The sequence below is a fragment of the Choloepus didactylus genome, chromosome 10 (assembly GCF_015220235.1).
Source record: "Choloepus didactylus isolate mChoDid1 chromosome 10, mChoDid1.pri, whole genome shotgun sequence".
NCBI classification, from domain to species: Eukaryota; Metazoa; Chordata; class Mammalia; order Pilosa; family Megalonychidae; genus Choloepus; species Choloepus didactylus.
Genome location: NC_051316.1, coordinates 24,686,245 through 24,708,181, shown reverse-complemented (window position 1 = coordinate 24,708,181; position 21,937 = coordinate 24,686,245). Strand labels below are relative to the sequence as shown.

Genomic DNA, 21,937 nt, shown 5'->3' with positions numbered 1-21,937 from the left:
AGGAGAGCTCTGAGACAAAATGCAATAATCCAGTGGCTGAGAAAATTCACTAAACACCACAACTTCCCAAGAAAAGGGGGGTGTCCGCTCACAGCCATCATCCTGGTGGACAGGAAACACTCCTGCCCATCGCCAGCCCCATAGCCCAGAACTGCCCCAGACAACCCAGTGTGACGGAAGTGCTTCAAATAACAGGCACACACCACAAAACTGGGCGTGGACATTACCCTTCCCTGCAACCTCAGCTGATTGTCCCAGAGTTGGGAAGGTAGAGCAGTGTGAATTAACAAAGCCCCATTCAGCCATCATTTGAGCAGACTGGGAGCCTCCCTACACAGCCCAGCAGCCCAGAACTGTGGGGGACGGCACTGGAGGGACGGCACTCACCTGTGACATAGCACAGTCATCCCTCAACAGAGGACCCGGGGTGCACGGCCTGGAAGAGGGGCCCACTTGCAAGTCTCAGGAGCCATACGCCAATACCAAGGACTTGTGGGTCAGTGGCAGAGACAAACTGCGGCAGGACTGAACTGAAGGATTAGACTATTGCAGCAGCTTTAAAACTCTAGGATCACCAGGGAGATTTGATTGTTAGAGCCACCCCCCACTCCCTGACTGCCCAGAAACACGCCCCACATACAGGGCAGGCAACACCAACTACACACGCAAGCTTGGTACACCAATTGGGCCCCACAAGACTCACTCCCCAACTCACCAAAAAGGCTCAGCAGGGGAGATCTGGCTTGTGGAGAACAGGTGGCTCGTGGACGCCACCTGCTGGTTAGTTAGAGAAAGTGTACTCCACGAAGCTGTAGATCTGATAAATTAGAGACAAGGACTTCAATTGGTCTACAAATCCTAAAAGAACCCTATCAAGTTCAGCAAATGCCACGAGGCCAAAAACAACAGAAAATTATAAAGCATATGAAAAAACCAGACGATATGGATAACCCAAGCCCAAGCACCCAAATCAAAAGACCGGAAGAGACACAGCACCTAGAGCAGCTACTCAAAGAACTAAAGATGAACAATGAGACCATAGTACGGGAGACAAAGGAAATCAAGAAGACCCTAGAAGAGCATAAAGAAGACATTGCAAGACTAAATAAAAAAATGGATGATCTTATGGAAATTAAAGAAACTGTTGACCAAATTAAAAAGATTCTGGACACTCATAGTACAAGACTAGAGGAAGTTGAACAACGAATCAGTGACCTCGAAGATGACAGAATGGAAAATGAAAGCATAAAAGAAAAAATGGGGAAAAAAATTGAAAAAGTCGAAATGGACCTCAGGGATATGATAGATAATATGAAACGTCCGAATATAAGACTCATTGGCGTCCCAGAAGGGGAAGAAAAGGGTAAAGGTCTAGGAAGAGTATTCAAAGAAATTGTTGGGGAAAACTTCCCAAATCTTCTAAACAACATAAATAGACAAATCATAAATGCTCAGCGAACCCCAAATAGAATAAATCCAAATAAACCCACTCCGAGACATATACTGATCACACTGTCAAACATAGAAGAGAAGGAGCAAGTTCTGAAAGCAGGAAGAGAAAAGCAATTCACCACATACAAAGGAAACAGCATAAGACTAAGTAGTGACTACTCAGCAGCCACCATGGAGGCGAGAAGGCAGTGGCACGATATATTTAAAATTCTGAGTGAGAAAAATTTCCATCCAAGAATACTTTATCCAGCAAAGCTCTCCTTCAAATTTGAGGGAGAGCTTAAATTTTTCACAGACAAACAAATGCTGAGAGAATTTGCTAACAAGAGACCTGCCCTGCTGGAGATACTAAAGGGAGCCCTACAGACAGAGAAACAAAGAAAGGACAGAGAGACTTGGAGAAAGGTTCAGTACTAAAGAGATTCAGTATGGGTACAATAAAGGATATTAATAGAGAGAGGGAAAAATATGACAAACATAAACCAAAGGATAAGATGGCTGATTCAAGAAATGCCTTCACGGTTATAACGTTGAATGTAAATGAATTAAACTCCCCAATTAAAAGATATAGATTCGCAGAATGGATCCAAAAAAATGAACCATCAATATGTTGCATACAAGAGACTCATCTTAGACACAGGGACAAAAAGAAACTGAAAGTGAAAGGATGGAAAAAAATATTTCATGCAAGCTACAGCCAAAAGAAAGCAGGTGTAGCAATATTAATCTCAGATAAAATAGACTTTAAATGCAGGGATGTTTTGAGAGACAAAGAAGGCAACTACATACTAATAAAAGGGGCAATTCAACAAGAAGAAATAACAATCGTAAATGTCTATGCACCCAATCAAGGTGCCACAAAATACATGCAACACTGGCAAAACTAAAGGAAGCAATTGATGTTTCCACAATAATTGTGGGAGACTTCAACACATCACTCTCTCCTATAGATAGATCAACCAGACAGAAGACCAATAAGGAAATTGAAAACCTAAACAATCTGATAAATGAATTAGATTTAACAGACATCTACAGGACATTACATCCCAAATCACCAGGATACACATACTTTTCTAGTGCTCATGGAACTTTCTCCAGAATAGATCATATGCTGGGACATAAAACAAGCCTCAATAAATTTAAAAAGATTGAAATTATTCAAAGCACATTCTCTGACCACAATGGAATACAATTGTCAATAACCATCAGAGACTTAGAAAATTCACAAATACCTGGAGGTTAAACAACACACTCCTAAACAATCAGTGGGTTAAAGAAGAAATAGCTAGAGAAATTGCTAAATATATAGAGACGAATGAAAATGAGAACACAACATACCAAAACCTATGGGATGCAGCAAAAGCAGTGCTAAGGGGGAAATTTATAGCACTACATGCATATATTAAAAAGGAAGAAAGAGCCAAAATCAAAGAACTAATGGATCAACTGAAGAAGCTAGAAAATGAGCAGCAAACCAATTCTAAACCAAGTAGAAGAAAAGAAATAACAAGGATTAAAGCCGAAATAAATGACATAGAGAACAAAAAAACAATAGAGAGGATAAATATCACCAAAAGTTGGTTCTTTGAGAAGATCAACAAGATTGACAAGCCCCTAGCTAGACTGACAAAATCAAAAAGAGAGAAGACCCATATAAACAAAATAATGAATGAAGAAGGTGACATAACTGCAGATCCTGAAGAAATTAAAAAAATTATAAGAGGATACTATGAACAACTGTATGGCAACAAACTGGATAATGTAGAGGAAATGGACAATTTCCTGGAAACATATGAACAACCTAGACTGACCAGAGAAGAAATAGAAGACCTCAACCAACCCATCACAAGCAAAGAGATCCAATCAGTCATCAAAAATCTTCCCACAAATAAATGCCCAGGGCCAGATGGCTTCACAGGGGAATTCTACCAAACTTTCCAGAAAGAACTGACACCAATCTTACTCAAACTCTTTCAAAACATTGAAGAAAATGGAACACTACCTAGCTCATTTTATGAAGCTAACATCAATCTAATACCAAAACCAGGCAAAGATGCTACAAAAAAGGAAAACTACCGGCCAATCTCCCTAATGAATATAGATGCAAAATCCTCAACAAAATACTTGCAAATCGAATCCAAAGACACATTAAAAAAATCATACACCATGACCAAGTGGGGTTTATTCCAGGCATGCAAGGATGGTTCAACATAAGAAAATCAATCAATGTATTACAACACATTAACAAGTCAAAAGGGAAAAATCAATTGATCATCTCAATAGATGCTGAAAAAGCATTTGACAAAATCCAACATCCCTTTTTGATAAAAACACTTCAAAAGGTAGGAATTGAAGGAAACTTCCTCAACATGATAAAGAGCATATATGAAAAACCCACAGCCAGCATAGTACTCAATGGTGAGAGACTGAAAGCCTTCCCTCTAAGATCAGGAACAAGACAAGGATGCCCGCTGTCACCACTGTTATTCAACATTGTGCTGGAAGTGCTAGCCAGGGCAATCCGGCAAGACAAAGAAATAAAAGGCATCCAAATTGGAAAAGAAGAAGTAAAACTGTCATTGTTTGCAGATGATATGATCTTATATCTAGAAAACCCTGAGAAATCGACGATACAGCTACTAGAGCTAATAAACAAATTTAGCAAAGTAGCGGGATACAAGATGAATGCACATAAGTCAGTAATGTTTCTATATGCTAGAAATGAACAAACTGAAGAGACACTCAAGAAAAAGATACCATTTTCAATAGCAAGTAAAAAAATCGAGTACCTAGGAATAAACTTAACCAAAGATGTAAAAGACCTATACAAAGAAAACTACATAACTCTACTAAAAGAAATAGAAGGAGACCTTAAAAGATGGAAAAATATTCCATGTTCATGGATAGGAAGACTAAATGTCATTAAGATGTCAATTCTACCCAAACTCATCTACAGATTCAATGCAATCCCAATCAAAATTCCAACAACCTACTTTGCAGACTTGGAAAAGCTAGTTATCAAATTTATTTGGAAAGGGAAGATGCCTCGAATTGCTAAAGACACTCTAAAAAAGAAAAACAAAGTGGGAGGACTTACACTCCCTGACTTTGAAGCTTATTATAAAGCCACAGTTGCCAAAACAGCATGGTACTGGCACAAAGATAGACATATAGATCAATGGAATCGAATTGAGAATTCGGAGATAGACCCTCAGATCTATGGCTGACTGATGTTTGATAAGGCCCCCAAAGTCACTGAACTGAGTCATAATGGTCTTTTCAACAAACGGGGCTGGGAGAGTTGGATATCCATATCCAAAAGAATAAAAGAGGACCCCTACCTCACCCCCTACACAAAAATTAACTCAAAATGGACCAAAGATCTCAATATAAAAGAAAGTACCATAAAACTCCTAGAAGATAATGTAGGAAAACATCTTCAAGACCTTGTATTAGGCGGCCACTTCCTAGACTTTTCACCCAAAGCACAAGCAACAAAAGAGAAAATAGATAAATGGGAACTCCTCAAGCTTACAAGTTTCTGCACCTCAAAGGAATTTCTCAAAAAGGTAAAGAGGCAGCCAACTCAATGGGAAAAAATTTTTGGAAACCATGTATCTGACAAAAGACTGATATCTTGCATATATAAAGAAATCCTACAACTCGACAGTAGTACAGTTGGCCCAATTATAAAATGGGCAAAAGATATGAAAAGACAGTTCTCTGAAGAGCAAATACAAATGGCCAAGAAACACATGAAAAAATGTTCAGCTTCACTAGCTATTAGGGAGATGCAAATTAAGACCACAATGAGATACCATCTAACACCGGTTAGAATGGCTGCCATTAAACAAACAGGAAACTACAAATGCTGGAGGGGATGTGGAGAAATTGGAACTCTTATTCATTGTTGGTGGGACTGTATAATGGTTCAGCCACTCTGGAAGTCAGTCTGGCAGTTCCTTAGAAAACTAGATATAGAGTTACCATTCGATCCAGCGATTGCACTTCTCGGTATATACCCGGAAGATCGGAAAGCAGTGACACGAACAGATGTCTGCACGCCAATGTTCATAGCAGCATTATTCACAATTGCCAAGAGATGGAAACAACCCAAATGTCCTTCAACAGATGAGTAGATAAATAAAATGTGGTATATACACACGATGGAATACTACACGGCAGTAAGAAGGAACGATCTGGTGAAACATATGACAACCTGGATGAACCTTGAAGACATAATGCTGAGCGAAATAAGCCAGGCACAAAAAGAGAAATATTATATGCTACCACTAATGTGAACTTTGAAAAATGTAAAACAAATGGTTTATAATGTAGAATTCAGGGGAACTAGCAATAGAGAGCAATTAAGGAAGGGGGAACAATAATCGAAGAAGAACAGATAAGCTATTTAACGTTCTGGGGATGCCCAGGAATGACTATGGTCTGTTAATTTCTGATGGATATAGTAGGAGCAAGTTCACAGAAATGTTGCTATATTAGGTAACTTTCTTGGGGTAAAGTAGGAACATGTTGGAAGTTAAGCAGTTATCTTAGGTTAGTTGTCTTTTTCTTACTCCCTTGTTATGGTCTCTTTGAAATGTTCTTTTATTGTATGTTTGTTTTCTTTTTAACTTTTTTTTCATACAGTTGATTTAAAAAAGAAGGGAAAGTTAAAAAAAAAAAGAAAAACAAGGAAAGAAAAAAGAGGTAGTGCCCCCTTGAGGAGCCTGTGGAGAATGCAGGGGTATTCGCCTACCCCACCTCCATGGTTCCTAACATGACCACAGATATAGGGGACTGGTGGTTTGATGGGTTGAGCCCTCTACCACAGGTTTTACCCTTGGGAAGACGGTTGCTGCAAAGGAGAGGCTAGGCCTCCCTATGGTTGTGCCTAAGAGCCTCCTCCCGAATGCCTCTTTGTTGCTCAGATGTGGCCCTGTCTCTCTAGCTAAGCCAACTTGAAAGGTGAAATCACTGCCCTCCCCCCTACGTGGGATCAGACACCCAGGGGAGTGAATCTCCCTGGCAACGTGGAATATGACTCCCGGGGAGGAATGTAGACCTGGCATCGTGGGATGGAGAACATCTTCTTGACCAAAAGGGGGATGTGAAAGGAAATGAAATAAGCTTCAGTGACAGAGAGATTCCAAAAGGAGCCGAGAGGTCACTCTGGTGGGCACTCTTATGCACACTTTAGACAACCCTTTTTAGGTTCTAAAGAATTGGGGTAGCTGGTGGTGGATACCTGAAACTATCAAACTACAACCCAGAACCCATGAATCTCGAAGACAGTTGTATAAAAATGTAGCTTATGAGGGGTGACAATGGGATTGGGAAAGCCATAAGGACCACACTCCCCTTTGTCTAGTTTATGGATGGATGAGTAGAAAAATAGGGGAAGGAAACAAACAGACAAAGGTACCCAGTGTTCTTTTTTACTTCAATTGCTCTTTTTCACTCTAATTATTATTATTGTTATTTTTGTGTGTGTGCTAATGAAGGTGTCAGGGATTGATTTGGGTGATGAATGTACCACTATGTAATGGTACTGTAAACAATCGAAAGTACGATTTGTTTTGTATGACTGCCTGGTATGTGAATATATCTCAATAAAATGAAGATTTAAAAAAAAAAATAAGTGATATCACTTGCAAAAAATATGCAGTAACCAAAACACTAAACCAATGGCTAAAATTGCATCCTTGGTAACAGTCTTCAAAAATCTAGTGCTTATAAGAAAGGACTTACCCTGCATGTACTGTAGTACCTTTAGTACAAAAATAACCAAAACAAAACAAAAGGGTAAACTCTTTTGAAAGGACCGCTTATGAAATTTTGTTGACAGATTGATTTCCTTGCTAAATAGAGTAAACATGACATAATTTATTTGGTGACTGGATAAGAAATGTGAGCTCCAGTGGATCTATAAGGTGAGACATAGGACTGTTTTTGTCCACTGTAAACACAGTGTGGTTGTTTCTCTATTCAGTGGTTTGGGGTTTAAGAAATTCTGGTCTTCAAACATTGCATCATGGGAACAACTATTGCAGGGAGGAAATGGATTACTGTTAGAGCAGTGACTGTCAACTTTGAGTTCATAAGAATCACCTGGGGAGCTTGATGGAAAAGCTGATAACCTAGACCCCTCCCATCCCACCTTTTGATTCTGAGTCATTGATTCAATGAGTTAAAAATCTAGCACTCCTTACTTACTATTGTCACTGTTAATTCAGTCACCATCATTTTACTTACGCAAATCAAATGACTGTGTTTCTTAAATAGATTTTTTTTTTCTGTAGGGAATTGTATCAGGCGTCTGGCAACACCATAGTTGACCAAAGAGCAGTCAGCCCAATGGAAATCAATTTGCATTATTTTTTAAAACTTCTTAATAGAACAAGTGCTGATAGATCTATGCTACTATGCTTTTTATGTTGGCTTTTTTTATTTTTATAGACTTTTCTGTCTTTTTCACCTCTCTTCTTGCTACTATTCCTGTTTCCACTTAGTCAAACAGCTGCATTTCCAGCCATCCATTCAATGCATTTGTTCCCTCAATGATTCTACAAATTTATTCTGTACTACAACATTCCCGGTATTATGCTGTTTGAGGACTGTTCTAGTTTGCTAATGCTGCTGGAACGCAAAACACCAGAGATGGATTGGCTTTTATAAAAGGGGGGTTATTTGGTTACACAGTTACAGTCTTAAGGCCATAAAGTGTCCAGGGTAACACACCAGCAATCGGATACCTTCACTGGAAAATGGCCAATGGCGTCTGGAAAACCTCCGTTAGCTGGGAAGACACATGGCTGGTGTCTGCTCTAGAGTTCTGGTTTCAAAATGGCTTTCTCCCAGGACCTCTCTAGGCTTCAGCTTCTCTCCAAAATGTCACTCTCAGTTGCTCTTGGGGGGTTTGTCCTCTCTTAGCTTTTCCAGAGCAAAAGTCAGCTTTCAAAGGCCGTCTCCAAAATGTCTCTGTAAGCTGAAGCTCCTCTCTCAGTTCCATTGCATTCTTCAAAGTGTCCCTCTTCACTGTAGCTCCTCTTCAAACATCACTCACAGCTGTACTGAGTTCCCTCTGTAGTATCAGCTCACTTATATGGCTCCACTGATCAACCCAGACCCACCCTGAATGGGCGGAGCAACACCTCCATGGAAATTATCCAATCAGAGTCATCACCCACATCTGGGTGGAGCGCATTCCAAAGAATCACTGAAAGAATTACAATCCACTCAACACTGATAACGTCTGCCACACAAGATTACATCAAAGATAATGGTGTTTGGGGGACATAATACGTTCAAACTGACACAAGGACCAAAATAGGAATGAACTGATTTCATAGACTTTTAGTCTAGTGAGTTAGACAGGTATTAATTTAACTAACCAAAAATTGTTGTGGATATTACTAGTTTTGCATTTGCTATTTTAAATATATAGCAAGCCTTGATAAACATTTATCTAGAAGAAGCTCTGGATTTGGGTTGAAGGAAGTTTCACTAGTAAACACCAGTAAATGCACAGTTGCTGCACAGTATTTTTCATTGCTCAGTAAGAATTCTAGTGATTTCATTATTCCCTGCTTTGCTCTTGAAAATTGAGGTTGAGATTGGCAGGAATCCAGTCAAAGCACAGCATCAATGTAGATTCATCATGTGTGGCAATTATTGCTTGAAAATAGTTTCTTACAGAAAATTCTATGCTGTTGGAATTTTGGGATTTCTAAAAATGAGAAAGAGCTGCTCTTTGATGATTGTCACACATCACGAGCCTACATCTTTTTTCATTTGCTTTATTGGCTTTTATGTAGAAATAATCCTTCTTTTGCTCACATAGGGGGCATTATTCTGGCTTGCTTACTAAAGATAGTTCCTAAAACAGACTTAAGAAACTAACAAGAGTGTGTCCCTGTCAATACTTCCAAACGGAAACAGAGACAAATGCCTCTGGAATTTTCATTTTCCTGCTCTTTGGGTAGCCATACACCAGGACTTAAGCTGTTTCATGCATGTAAAAGCCTTGCCACCAGACAAGGTGGGGAGGTCTTATTGAGCAGTAAAAATATAAATGCTCAGAAAGCTGCAAGGCTAACGGTGTGCCTGGTCAGTGACATCAGCACTCTAAGATGGCTAGAATAATAGACTCTCAGTCTTTATTTACCACTCAGTCCATTCTGTCCATCTACTAAATATGGAAATTAAGGCTCAGAATATTTTATTGGCTTCCCCATAACTCTCATCCACTACGGCATTGTGCTGCATTCCATCCATATCTGATTTCATAAGCTTAGACGTCCTGTTCTCCCTGAGGAGATTGATTTGCTATTGCGCTGTGTGCTGAGCTAAAACACCAGGGGAAATGCTAATAATAGCACCTCCCGTTACCTAGGGACGTGTGATCTGCCTGGCGCATGTGTGTGTTGCCTCAAGAATATGAGTCATGTCCAGTGAGAGTCCTTCCAAGTTACATAGCAGATGCTTCCACTGACAAATGAGCAGGCACACACAAATGTATTTAAATGTGACATATTAATTGAAGAGATCATTGTTATAATTCCCATGCGAAGAAGGCACTGGAGGATGGAAAACATGTGAAATGGCCATGCAGAACAGATTCGGCAGCTGCATACTGTTGAGCCCCAGGGATGTTTAATGGTAGCTTATAACGTGTTAAAATATTAAGGCAAATGGATAAGAGTGCTCCAGAGCCCCATAACTGTGGCATGACTGTTATCCCTCATGAGGGCCCTAATATAAATATGGATCATTTGGTACCCGGGGTGGGGGTGGGGGCAATATCAGGTGCTAACTCTGGCTCTCTCCCAGGGCTCTGGGGTCAGAGGTGGGGCCTGGAGGCTATCTGCTTAGAGCTGCCATTACTCCCCCTTGTATCGGCATAAACCCAAACACAGAACCTTCCTCAACTGTGACAAACAGAAGACTTAGGTAGGGCCCACTGCCTCTGAAGTCTTGGTCAGGGACACAAAAGAGGTTGATCCACAAGCAGCATACTTGGCCATTAACAACTCTTTTATGGGCACAGAAATGCCCAAGATTTGGTCCTCAATCCTCCTGGCATTGTTTCACTTATAATACAGAAGAAGACTTGGATGTAATATTTCAGGAATCTTACAGACTTTAGCAGTCTTTTAGAAACTCTGGCTTTTCAGAAAACCCAGCAACTCTTACTGGATCACATAGAAACATGTGCCAAAGTTTTCTAGTTGGGTGAATTAGGGAAAATGAATTTTTCTATGATGCTGTTTCCTTAACTATATAGTAAGAGAATTGGGCTAGATAAAAGAAAACAGGCAGCTCTAACCTGTGGTTCTGATTGGATAGTTGAAGAAATTCTGAAAAACTTATCTTGGGCTACAATTCTCAAAGGAACAATGTGGTATTCAGTTTATCCTTGTGGATGTAGGAACAGCTGCTAGTGTTTTTAACCAGTCCTTCATTTATTCATCATGAGTTCATCTTCTTGACCAGTTCTTTAGCTAGAGATGCAGCGTGGCAAGTTAAGTTACCTATGCCTATTGTCTTCCCATTCTTCTCAAAACTTGTGCACCTGTTTCCCGTGAGAAGCACTGCAGGTAACTGACCCTCATTTCTAAAGATAGCATGTCCAGGCACAAAGTGGACTTCACTGAGGCATCTGTGAGAAAAGAGATTTTGCTCTCACTTTTCTGGAGATCAATGTCCAAGCCATGAGGGATGGAAAAACCAATTAGAAAGGCATCAGGTTTTTCTTGATGAGATATTTTTTCTGATTTCTTCTTGGATGGAATAAGATGGAAATGAGCATAGAAGATGTGATTTGAATTTAAGTTTACCTGAAAGTGTAAAATAAAGGTCTATTTCTTTTCCCATCCCAACCGCCTGTTATAAAAAAATCCTCATATAGTTCAGAGATGTAAAGTCTAGGAAATATTGCAAGTTTCACAGCGGATCAAATTTGGCAAAATAAACAGAAACTAGAAGCTGTATGATATAGTGAGTCAGTTTTATTGTTGATATACTGCTTAACCAAAGCAAGTCCTCAAGTTAAGTTGGCTGCATGTTCATTTGCCTGGGCTTTAGAGGTGAACCAGATGCCCACCAGCAAACTCCCTGCTTGAATGCAGATGAGAGTGAATGCAGTGAGTTGGAACTAATATATCTTTATGTGGTCTGATTCAACGATAGTACAAAGATCTTTGTAAATTTGTCTGCTACTGCAATTAATTTCCTCACTTGTAATTCAACTCAAACTACAGTGAATAACAATTGTCTACTGTTCTATTGTGCTAATCATTTAAATTCCTTTGTCTGTCCTTTCACCAATGAATGCAAAGTCTGTATTACATGATCTCAAAGTCCCTTTCCACCTAATATTTCGAAATCTATGAAAATCATATGTTGTGGAATATTAAGGAAGTGTAATATGTCCTATTTGGGGTCTTTCCAATAATCATACTATAGAGGTAATCATTTAAATTATTCCTTTTTTTTTCCAGAAGAGCTTTAGTGATTATTTTCAAACTTTCCCTTCTTTTTTACCTGAAAAAATATTTTGAATACATTTTAACCAAGCAAGACCACAAATCTATCATACTGATTACTAGCTAATATGAACTATTCAAGTGCATCACTTTTCTTTGTGCCAAGGACTGTAAGAGTAAATGGCAAAATGGCATTATAATTGGCGAACTCCCAAACTTAACATAACCTTCTGTGTGAGTCCTCTTACCATTGTTATTTGTTAGAAAAAATCCTAAGGATGAATGGAAGTAAATAATTGCAAAAAATATCAGGCCCATTTAGGTCATTTTCTGATGAAAATGTTAAAATATAAAATGCCGGGGAAGACATGGTTAAAATGGAAAATCTATGGAATTCAACTAGCTGGAGGAACACTCAGGGCCTCTTTTAGTGAGTCCAGAGAGGGATATGATCTATCAAGTCTTGGGTTTTAATTGAATATAAAACTGCATTAGTCACACTGGCTCACTGTTTGCTCTCCCTCTTGCTTTGTTATTTGTGTATTTTATGACATTGCTCTCCGTGGGCTTTGAGATAGAGTTATTTCCATGGCTCTCCCTGCTCTCTTTCCTGGATGTCTGGTTGTATTTGATGCGATAGGGGTCTGTGAGCACCAGTGTGACTGTTAGATTTGTCTCATGCCAGATGGAGAAGACAGGTCCAGCAAATATTCCCCATGGCGGGAGCAGGACCCCACGGGCACCTTCTCAGCGGATTTGTTGTAATTTTGTTGAGATTTCTGAATTTTGTTTGTGTATTAGCTATTAAAAATAATAATAAGCGACACATGACTGTTTCCTGCCCCTCTAATTTGGAACGTTTATATGCAGACCGATCATTTTGCCAAAAGCAACTTTACAGAGGAAATTTTGTGACTTGACATTATAAATATAGTCGGGTTAGGGTAACTGCCACCCAGCTTTTTAGTCACTGAAACATGGACCTTCTGTGCTTTGCAAGATTTGTACCTCCATGGTGTTAGATGTATCAGGGTAAAAATTTTTAAAAGTCAAGATTTTTTTTTTACTATTATACTTATTTATAAACATTGCAGCCACCTTTAAATTAAAAATTTTTTTCAGTCAAATATGGGTAATTGATGTCACAGAAAAATATCAGAATTTGCCAGCAGATTTTCATGTAGCCATGGTTGCTTCCGGAAATAGTTATATCAGATACTCGAAGGCATTTTGGTTTGGGGCTTTGCCCATTGGATGAGTTGCTGGCACAGTATCTGTCAATTTTAATCAAAAATGTTTATTTCCTGTTATTTTGCATGGTCATGTAAATGGCTTGTTCCCCAGGTGTATCTTTTACACATTTAGGTGAGTTTGAGAGAAAAAAATGCTCAGTCAGATGAGGAATGTGCTTATTAAAAAGATAAATATGTACAAAATATAATACATAAATACATACAAAATAAAATTGGGGCTTTATTCTTATAGTAATGTAAGGGAAAAATATTAAGAGCCAAGAAGTTCTATTTCTAACTTTGAATATTATGTCACAGAACTATAAAAATCAGCCCCCTTAGAATGTTGACTACATTGTCGAACAAATTTCACCAAATATAATTACTGCAAAAACATGGTAATGCAAAGTTCAGTAAAGAGAATTCCTAATATTGACATTTTAAGAATCCCACGTATGTTGATGCCAATCTCAAAGAGATCTGATAACACAAAAAATGTTAATTCAGATAAGAGATGCTTCTGGTTTTTATATTGACTTTATTTCAGCCTGATCAATTCTTCTTTCCCCTCTCCCACCCATCTCTGCCCACAAGATACCACGTGGACCTCAATACAGCACAATGGTTCCCACTTGACCAGAGTCAAAAGCTCTAATGGAGAAAACCCACATGCCACCTTTTTCAAGTACACAGCCAGCCTGGACCAGCTCCAGGCCATAATTAATCACGCAGAGCACTGCCAACAGGAGCTGGCTTTCCACTGCAAGAAGTCAAGGCTTTCAACTCATGTTGGTAAGTACTCAGCTATTGTGGACTAAAATCTCCACGAGGTTACAGCCTCCTGCCACCGATTCCTGTGACCCCTCAGTCCAAAAAACTAAGCTCACAATCTGGAAGTTACAGAGATACTTTCCCATAGAGCCAGGAGCCAGGGTCAACGTTTGTCACCCTTTGCTCAAAGCCGTGAATGCTCTGATGTCTCTTTCCAGGCTCAGCTGGACGCCTGAGCACTGAAGGCCTCTTTTGGAGACCTTTGGAACACACGGTGTTTACCATGATTTTGTTTTATCTGGGCCATGATTGCTAACACAACATGGCTTAGTTCTCTGAAGATGATTATTCCATGAGATCCTTTTTCATAGACCGAGTCCAGCAATTAGTATCTTGGGTAACTGTTCATTAGGGAACAATGTGTATGTTATACAATTCTTTCAGGACCCCAAACAACTCTATTAATAGTTGATTTTTCTTTTCTATCTAAACTACCCCTGAAAAGTCCTTGTTTGGTTTGGCATTTTCTCCCTTTGAAATATCTCATTTTGTCAGAATGCCAAACCCAGCTGCCATCATGAAAACTCATTGCTTTTCTGGAGGCTGGTCTGTCCCTTCCATGATCAGGTATCTGGGGAAGTAGAGAAGGCAAATAGTGGTAGACAGGGTCCTCTTAGTTTATGATCTGAGCTTGTCACTCATCCGCTGTGGAACTTGCAAACTTGGGAATTATGAAATCTTTCTGAGTCTTCAAAAAGAAGACACCAACCTCACCAGGACTTAATTGCACAATGTATAAAATGTGCATGAAGCAAATGTACTTATTCTCAGTTCTCCAGTTTTCTGAGGGTTTAGTACTTACTGCTGGTTGATTTTTGCCAAATAGGTCACTGTATTAAAATTTTATGTTCTTGGAAGAATAAGAAAGATAATTCCAGGGGAGTAAATCAGTGAGATGGAACAATGCAAGTTGAGTTATTTAACCAGGGAATACAAGATAAGGCAGAGCTGTTTCAGAGTCAAACACTAACAGAGTTGAAAATAAAATCACCCATTGGATCACGGAGCAGGACTCAGGCATATTAGCATACGGTTTATTCCAGAACCTGGTCACTGCTCTGATCCGTAGAGAATTCTCTAATACAAGGCCGGTATTTACTCACTGATTTGGAAGCTATTATTCCATTGTTGTACTTTCTATATAAGTACATAAAACAGTAGCAACAGCAACAGAAACAAGTATTTAATTGGGGTTGGGAGAAAAATGGAAAGTGAAAAGAGTTTTAAACTCATCAAACACTTCTTGGAGAAAATAAGCGGACTTCGTTATCTATGCGTGCTCAAGTTCTAAGCTTCTCTATTATGCTGCCACTGGAGAAGTTTTAATATAAACTGAATTTAGACAAATTCAGTACATATCTATATATTTCCAAAAGCTATTAATTAGGGTAGAGTTGAGGTAGACAAACAGTGTAGCTTAACATTCCTTAAAATTGTTGCACTAATTTGCTTCGCATTACCTATAGTCACAAATGTGTGTACTGAACCTCTATGCTACCCTTCTGTGAGAGAAGGAAAATCATCCAAAGCCTTCAGCGGAAACCTTCGTTAGAAGGTAGCCATGTGAGAACAGCAAAAAGTGACTCCAGTGTGAGGAACACATAGCTTAAGAATTTTATAGGGTTGATTGAGGAATGTCAGTTGAAATTTAGTTTTATTCCAAGATGGTTCTGTTCTTCAAATTCTGAGATGTTACGGGAAACTGGGGTTGTGTTACATCTGGGATGAAAAACAAGGTTGGGGCCACAGTTAGCCACTGCTGTTTGGTCATGTTGGGTTTGCAAGAGGGGTGGGGAGGAACAGGTGAGATGAAGGTCTTCTTAGGGACATTTTTAGTCCTTCAGCATCTTCCAGAGTCTGTTTCAGAGACAAAATAGTTCTAGGGTCTCTGCTTACAGATACCTAAAGAGGAAGGTATATGACAGTAAGTTTTGAAATCCTGAGAACCTATTCAGTCACCAAATTGTGAATGGTAAATTCCCCAAGGATCGTAGCTAAAATAATTGAGGAAGTAGAGCTGCTTTCTCTGCTTATTTCATCGTCTTTTCCCTTTCATTTCAGCTTCTTAGTCCCCCTCCTGTTTTTCTTGATTATTTCTTATGCATTTCTCTAAGATACTCTTAAGAAATCCTGAATGGAACCAAAGGCATTCTGTGCCTTTACAACTACTAGATGTTTCTAATTTTAATAGAGACAATGAAAAATTCAAATGTAAACATATATTTGTGTACAATGATTTCTTTGCTCTTCAGTGCATGAACAAATACATGTTGAATAATTAAGTTTCTCAAATGCCATTTTGAAAAATACCTATTAAAAATCTATTAAACTGAAAAGAACTTCTACCCCCTAGAGAAAAGTTTTCCATGCATTAAAAAAATTTGATAGTAATTTCCTGGCACATAACTCCCTCTGTGGGCTGGCGGTAGGTGGTAATGAATGCAGTTGATATGTTTACAAGCTGAGAGGCTGTCAGCGGTGGCAGAGGTCTCATCTAACAAGGAGCTATAATGAGCAGTGGCAGTTGTAAGTCAGAGAATAGCTGGGATATGTTCCAGATTCTCAGTAGAGACCTGGTGGTGACAACTTAAGTGTTTGAAAGAGTGCACTAAAATGGGCAAAGCTTCTTTGCAGAGCCAGCTGATTGGATGTTACTTCCATCTGCCCTCCCGCCTTGATGCTCTGTTGACTCAGAGCAGCTCTCTGTCCTCTTTTTAAGATGGATTGCCTGAATGTCTCCCCTCCTTTTCCAATCATCTCCATCCTTATGTGCTGCACTGGTGCCTCAGTAGCCTCTTTAGCAGAAATGCACAACCTCTGGCTCTCCCACTTAATTGTCAGCTGCGCTGAGGGGGAGACCAGTCTAAAGGACTGAGTGCAGTTGGCTCAGAGTTATTCAGACAGCCCATACCTGCCATTTTTTCAGTGTCCAAATAAAAAAGCCAAGGTATTCAATGTAAGGAAAAACAGAACAAAACAAAACACATCTCCCAGCAACTTTTAAGACATGATAAGAAGTACCTGTGTTTCCAGCTAATAAATAAAGTGAAAGAAGTCCATATCTTTGCATAATAACATTAAGTTCTTTCAATGGGCATTTTATAATCTCAAACAGATTTTAAGTTCAGTGTGTATATTAGTCTTGTTTTTATTTTGATGAAAATTCTTTTTCTGAATATTATTTCAAAATAATGTATACAACTGGATTGCTCAAAAGACATTTTAAAATATCATGCTTGAATGAGTTAGGGACTACTTGTTCATTTTCTAATAAAAGAAAGCAATATGGTAGTAACTTTTCTTGATCTTAAAATATTTTTAAATAGTTGGCAATCCTCTTTAAATTATCCTATTGAAGAGTTAAAATATGTTCACTTCTAAAATAGACTCTCTAGTTTATACATAGAGAGAAGTAAAGGACTATGATTGGGGAGGCAGATAGTGGGGGAAAGTAGGTGTCACCTTTCTCATACTTGTCTTTCAGATGGAACCCCACTGAGCTGGTGGCTTGGAGGAACCAATGAAACACACACTTACTGGGGAGGTTCTCTGCCTGATGCTCAAAAGTGTACTTGTGGATTAGAGGGAACCTGCACTGAGTCTCGATATTACTGCAACTGTGATGCTGACCGGAGTGAATGGTGATTTCCACATGATTCTCCTGTGCAAGCTGTAATTTTTTTATTGCTTAAACTGTACCTTAGGTCAATATTGGACAAGATAGTACAATGAAGATAATAGTATGCCCTAGCAAGTTAAAAATATAAGCTTTGATGACTATGTTGGAATTAATCTAAAGTCTAGAATATTAAGCTTTTTGTTTTCCTGGGAATAATTGATCATGTACATTTTTGTTTTTGTAGTAAGAAAGAATAGGAATATCTGATTAATGTTTCTCATCCATTGAAGGTAAAATAACAGACTTCCTAAAATTTAGTTTAGCCTGGTTAATAAGATATCTTATGATGGCTGATCCAGAAGTGTTTGCTGAACTCTCTAACTTCCAGACATGTTTTAGGTGCCCATATGAAGGGAAACCAGACAAGGTCTTGAGTCCATGGAAGGGGATATTTGGAACACAAAAAGTCTCCATACAGCTGGAGGTCTTAAAAGTCTACAAACCCAAAGAAATGGTATATGAGAACAGATCTTCCAGTTGACCCTCTAAGTAGAAACATGAAAACTCCCTGAGAATTCATGTCTACATACCTGCTCTCACAGAGATTTAGAATTCAAATTTATATTACCCAGATGGTCCTTGAAATTAAATAGAAGTTGCCACAGGTTGGTAGGACCAGTGGCTCATTGTAATTCATACAAAATTCTTACTAGGGTTCCTCCATCCCACACACAACTATGGGACTTCCATAGATAAAGTGCCACCAAGCACAAGCTCAAAATCTAGTACTACAAAACATAAGAGGAAAGAACCTACTATGACTAGAGTCAGAAAACACCACAAAGAGTAGAATTGAACACCTAGGAATCTTGATAATTAGAAAATTAAATTAAAATGAATGTTAGCTACTTAAAAAATAAATAATAGAATTGAAACATGAGAAAACAATCAGATACCATTAACAAAGATGACTGTGATTTTATAAAGAACCCAAAGAATTTTTTAAAAAGGAAAATGGCATCATTGAAATGTAAGCCTTGTTGAATCAGATATTACACATGAGTGACCAGAAAACTGGTGAACTGAAAAGTAAATGACATGGAATATAGTACAGAGAGAGAGAGAGAAAAAAAAAAAAAAGGAAAATGTGAAGTAACAGCAGACATAGAGGAGTAAGTTGCAAATAATAGAACATGTGTCTGGTTGAAGTTTCAAAAGAGGAGATTGGTGATGATTTACAAGAACCACTATTCAAACGGGGAAAGTGCTGAGAAATTTCCATATTTGAGGAAATAGTGGAATGCCAAGCAGGATAAATAAAAGTAAATCTATATCTAGACACATCATGGTGAACTGAAGAACACTAAAGAGATTGTTAAAAGAAGCGGAGAAGGAAGAAAGATTCCAAAATGGAAAAAGACAATAGACTTCCAGCGGATCTTTCCACAGTGACAAAGAAAGCAGCCAGAGCAAAGAGCAGGTCATTATCTTCATAGTATTGAAATAAAATAAGCATCAACTAGGATTTCATACCCAGCTGATATTTTCAAAAGTGAGGGTAAAATGAAGATCCAGGCAAACAGATGCTGAGGAAGTTTACTGCCAGCAGACCTCACAAGAGGGACTTCCAAAGAATGGTTTTCAGAATGGAAGACAGCAATCCCAGAAAGAGGGTCTGAAATGTAAGAGGGAACATTGAGGAAAGAAATGTGCAAACCCAGGGTTTCATAAAAAGACATAAAATGCCATACATCAATATTTTGTAACAGTATAGATTTTGTGAATATTTATAAGCATTGAATTGTTATAAGTGTATACATAACCTCAAAAAGAATAGAACTAGAGTGTGTAACATTCAAATCAGTGGAGGGAAGAAAGAAAAAAACTGGGATTAAAAAACTCCTTTAATCCAAAAGAAGATATAAAATGAGATTTAAAAAAAAGCAGCAGCAGCAAGAAGTTCAAAATAAGATCAAAGCACATAAGTAGTCATGCACAATAAATGTGACTAAAATGTCTATTTAAGTCCATATATATATATCTTATTGAATTAAAAAGACATGTATCTTGTTTATACAGCCAGAAATATTAGAAGTAAAATTTTTTTAACCTGGCAAATATTCACAAAAATATATGTGTAAAAAATTTAAGCAAATTTCAGAAGTCTAATCATGAATAAAGATGGTCACTATGTGATGATACTTTTTAGTTTCACCAAAAAGAAATGACAATCCTAACTTGTATGCTTCTAATAAAAATGCTTGAAAATGTATAAACAAAATATTAATTGAACTACAGGAATGAATTCACAAATCAATCCCAATAGGAAGAGGCTTCAACATACTTGTTTTAGTAATTGGTAAGTCAAGCGGACAAAACTATTAAGCATATAGAACATTTAAAAAACAAAATTAACAATTAAAGATATCAAATTAAATAATACACAATCTTATCAAGCACCCATGGCCTGTTTTTTTTTTTTTGTTGTTGTTATTTTATTTAATTTTTTTTTAATTCAGTTTTACTGAAATATATTCACATACCATACAATCATCCATGGTATACAATCAGCTGTTCACAGTATGATCATTCATCACTACAATCTATTTCTGAACATTTTCCTTACGTCAGAAAGAATCAGAATAAGAGTTAAAAAAACAGCAAAAAAAGAACACCCAAACCATCCCCCCCATGCCACCCTGTTTGTCATTTAGTTTTTATCTCCATTTTTCTACTCATCCATCCATACATTAGGTAAAGGGAGTGTGATCTACAAGGTTTTCACAATCACACTGTCATCCCTTGTAATCTACCTTATTATATAATCGTCTTCAGGAGTCCAGACTACTGGGTTGGAGTTTGGTAGTTTCAGGTATTTACTTCTAGCTATTCCAATACATTAAAACCTAAGAGGCGTTATCTATATAGTGCATAAGAATGTCCACCAGAGTGACCTCTTGACTCCATTTGAAATCTCCCAGCCAGTGAAACTATTTCATCTCATTTTCATCCCCTCCTTGGTCAAGAAGACATTCTCGATCCCATGATGCTAGGTCCAGATTCATCCCCAGGAGTCATATCCTGAGTTGCCAGGGAGATTTACACCCCTGGGAGTCGGGCCCCATGCAGGGGGAAGGGCAGTGAGTTTACCTGCCAAGGTGGCTCAGTTAGAGAGAGAGAGGGCCACATCTGAGCAACAAAGAGACACGCAGGGGGAGACTCCCAGGCACAATTATACGCAAGTTTAGCCCGTGGCCTGTTTTGCAAACTTGCAACCCAATATTCTATAAAGCAAAACAAATTTTGCAAGAGTTGGTATCACATGAACAACTTCTCTGCTTAAATGCAATTGGGTTAGAAGTGAACAATGAAAAGATAAAAAACACATGAGGCAATTCATAAACAAAAGATTGGAGACCAAGAAATAAAGATTGTGTTGTTCACAGACAATGTGGTTGTCTACAAAGAAAACCCAATATACTTGAATGTTGGAATTAATAAAGATAGAGTAAGACTGCTGAATCTTGAGTAACTGAATTCCTACAGAAGGACACATTACAATAATAATGTAATAAAAACTGTTTGCAAAAGTAACAAAGTGTAACTACCTTGAAATATATATAACAAAAATATGTAAGGCTTTTATAAAAAAGAAATAAAGCTTTATTAAGAGAATTTAAGAAGACCTAAGTGAGTGGAAAGATACACAGCTGCCCTGAGTAGGAGAACTGAGTGTCTCTCTCCCAAGTGAATTTATAGACTCCATTTAATTCTAAACAAATGCCAAATATTTGTTTAATTTTTTTGGATGGTAATGAGCAGATTCTAAAATTTATATGGAAAATCAATAGTACATGAATAGCTCAGACAATTCTGAAGATGAAAAACAAGGAGGGAGACTAGTCCTACCAGGCATAAAGATGTATTACAAAGCTCTAGTAACTAATTCAGTGTGGGTTTGCAAAAGAGATGAGCAAATACAACAGTGATACCCTATAGAGAGCCTGGAAGCTTTCAAAGTGTGCGGATTCTGGATGATAATTATGTTGTTTGCAGCCCCACTTTTGCCCAGACAACTATAAAACCTGAAAGTTCACCCCATATTTATTCCATCTAGTTTTCCCAACTATACACAGAAATCAAAGCTCTGTTTTGCCTCAAAAAGAGTCCACTGAAAAACAGTGAAGGGTAAGAATAATTTCCAGAACTTTAGGAACTTAGAAAAAAAAGAGGAGGGGAATTTGGAAGTTTGCTTTCTGAATTTTTAAAACTGTTGTAAGTAATTATCATGCCTAGATATGCAATGTTTGCAGAAG

At 38.2% G+C, this 21,937-nt stretch overlaps 1 protein-coding gene across 1 annotated transcript in view; it reads left to right on the top strand.

Moving 5' to 3' along the window:
- The window catches only part of LOC119504721 (contactin-associated protein-like 3), a 228,022-nt gene that overhangs the window by 162,162 nt on the left and 43,923 nt on the right, over positions 1–21,937 (top strand). The window contains exons 13-14 of the mRNA XM_037797178.1: positions 13,766–13,963; positions 17,487–17,643. Of these exons, the coding sequence (XP_037653106.1) occupies positions 13,766–13,963; positions 17,487–17,643 (355 nt within the window). The remainder of the gene's footprint in view (positions 1–13,765; positions 13,964–17,486; positions 17,644–21,937) is intronic.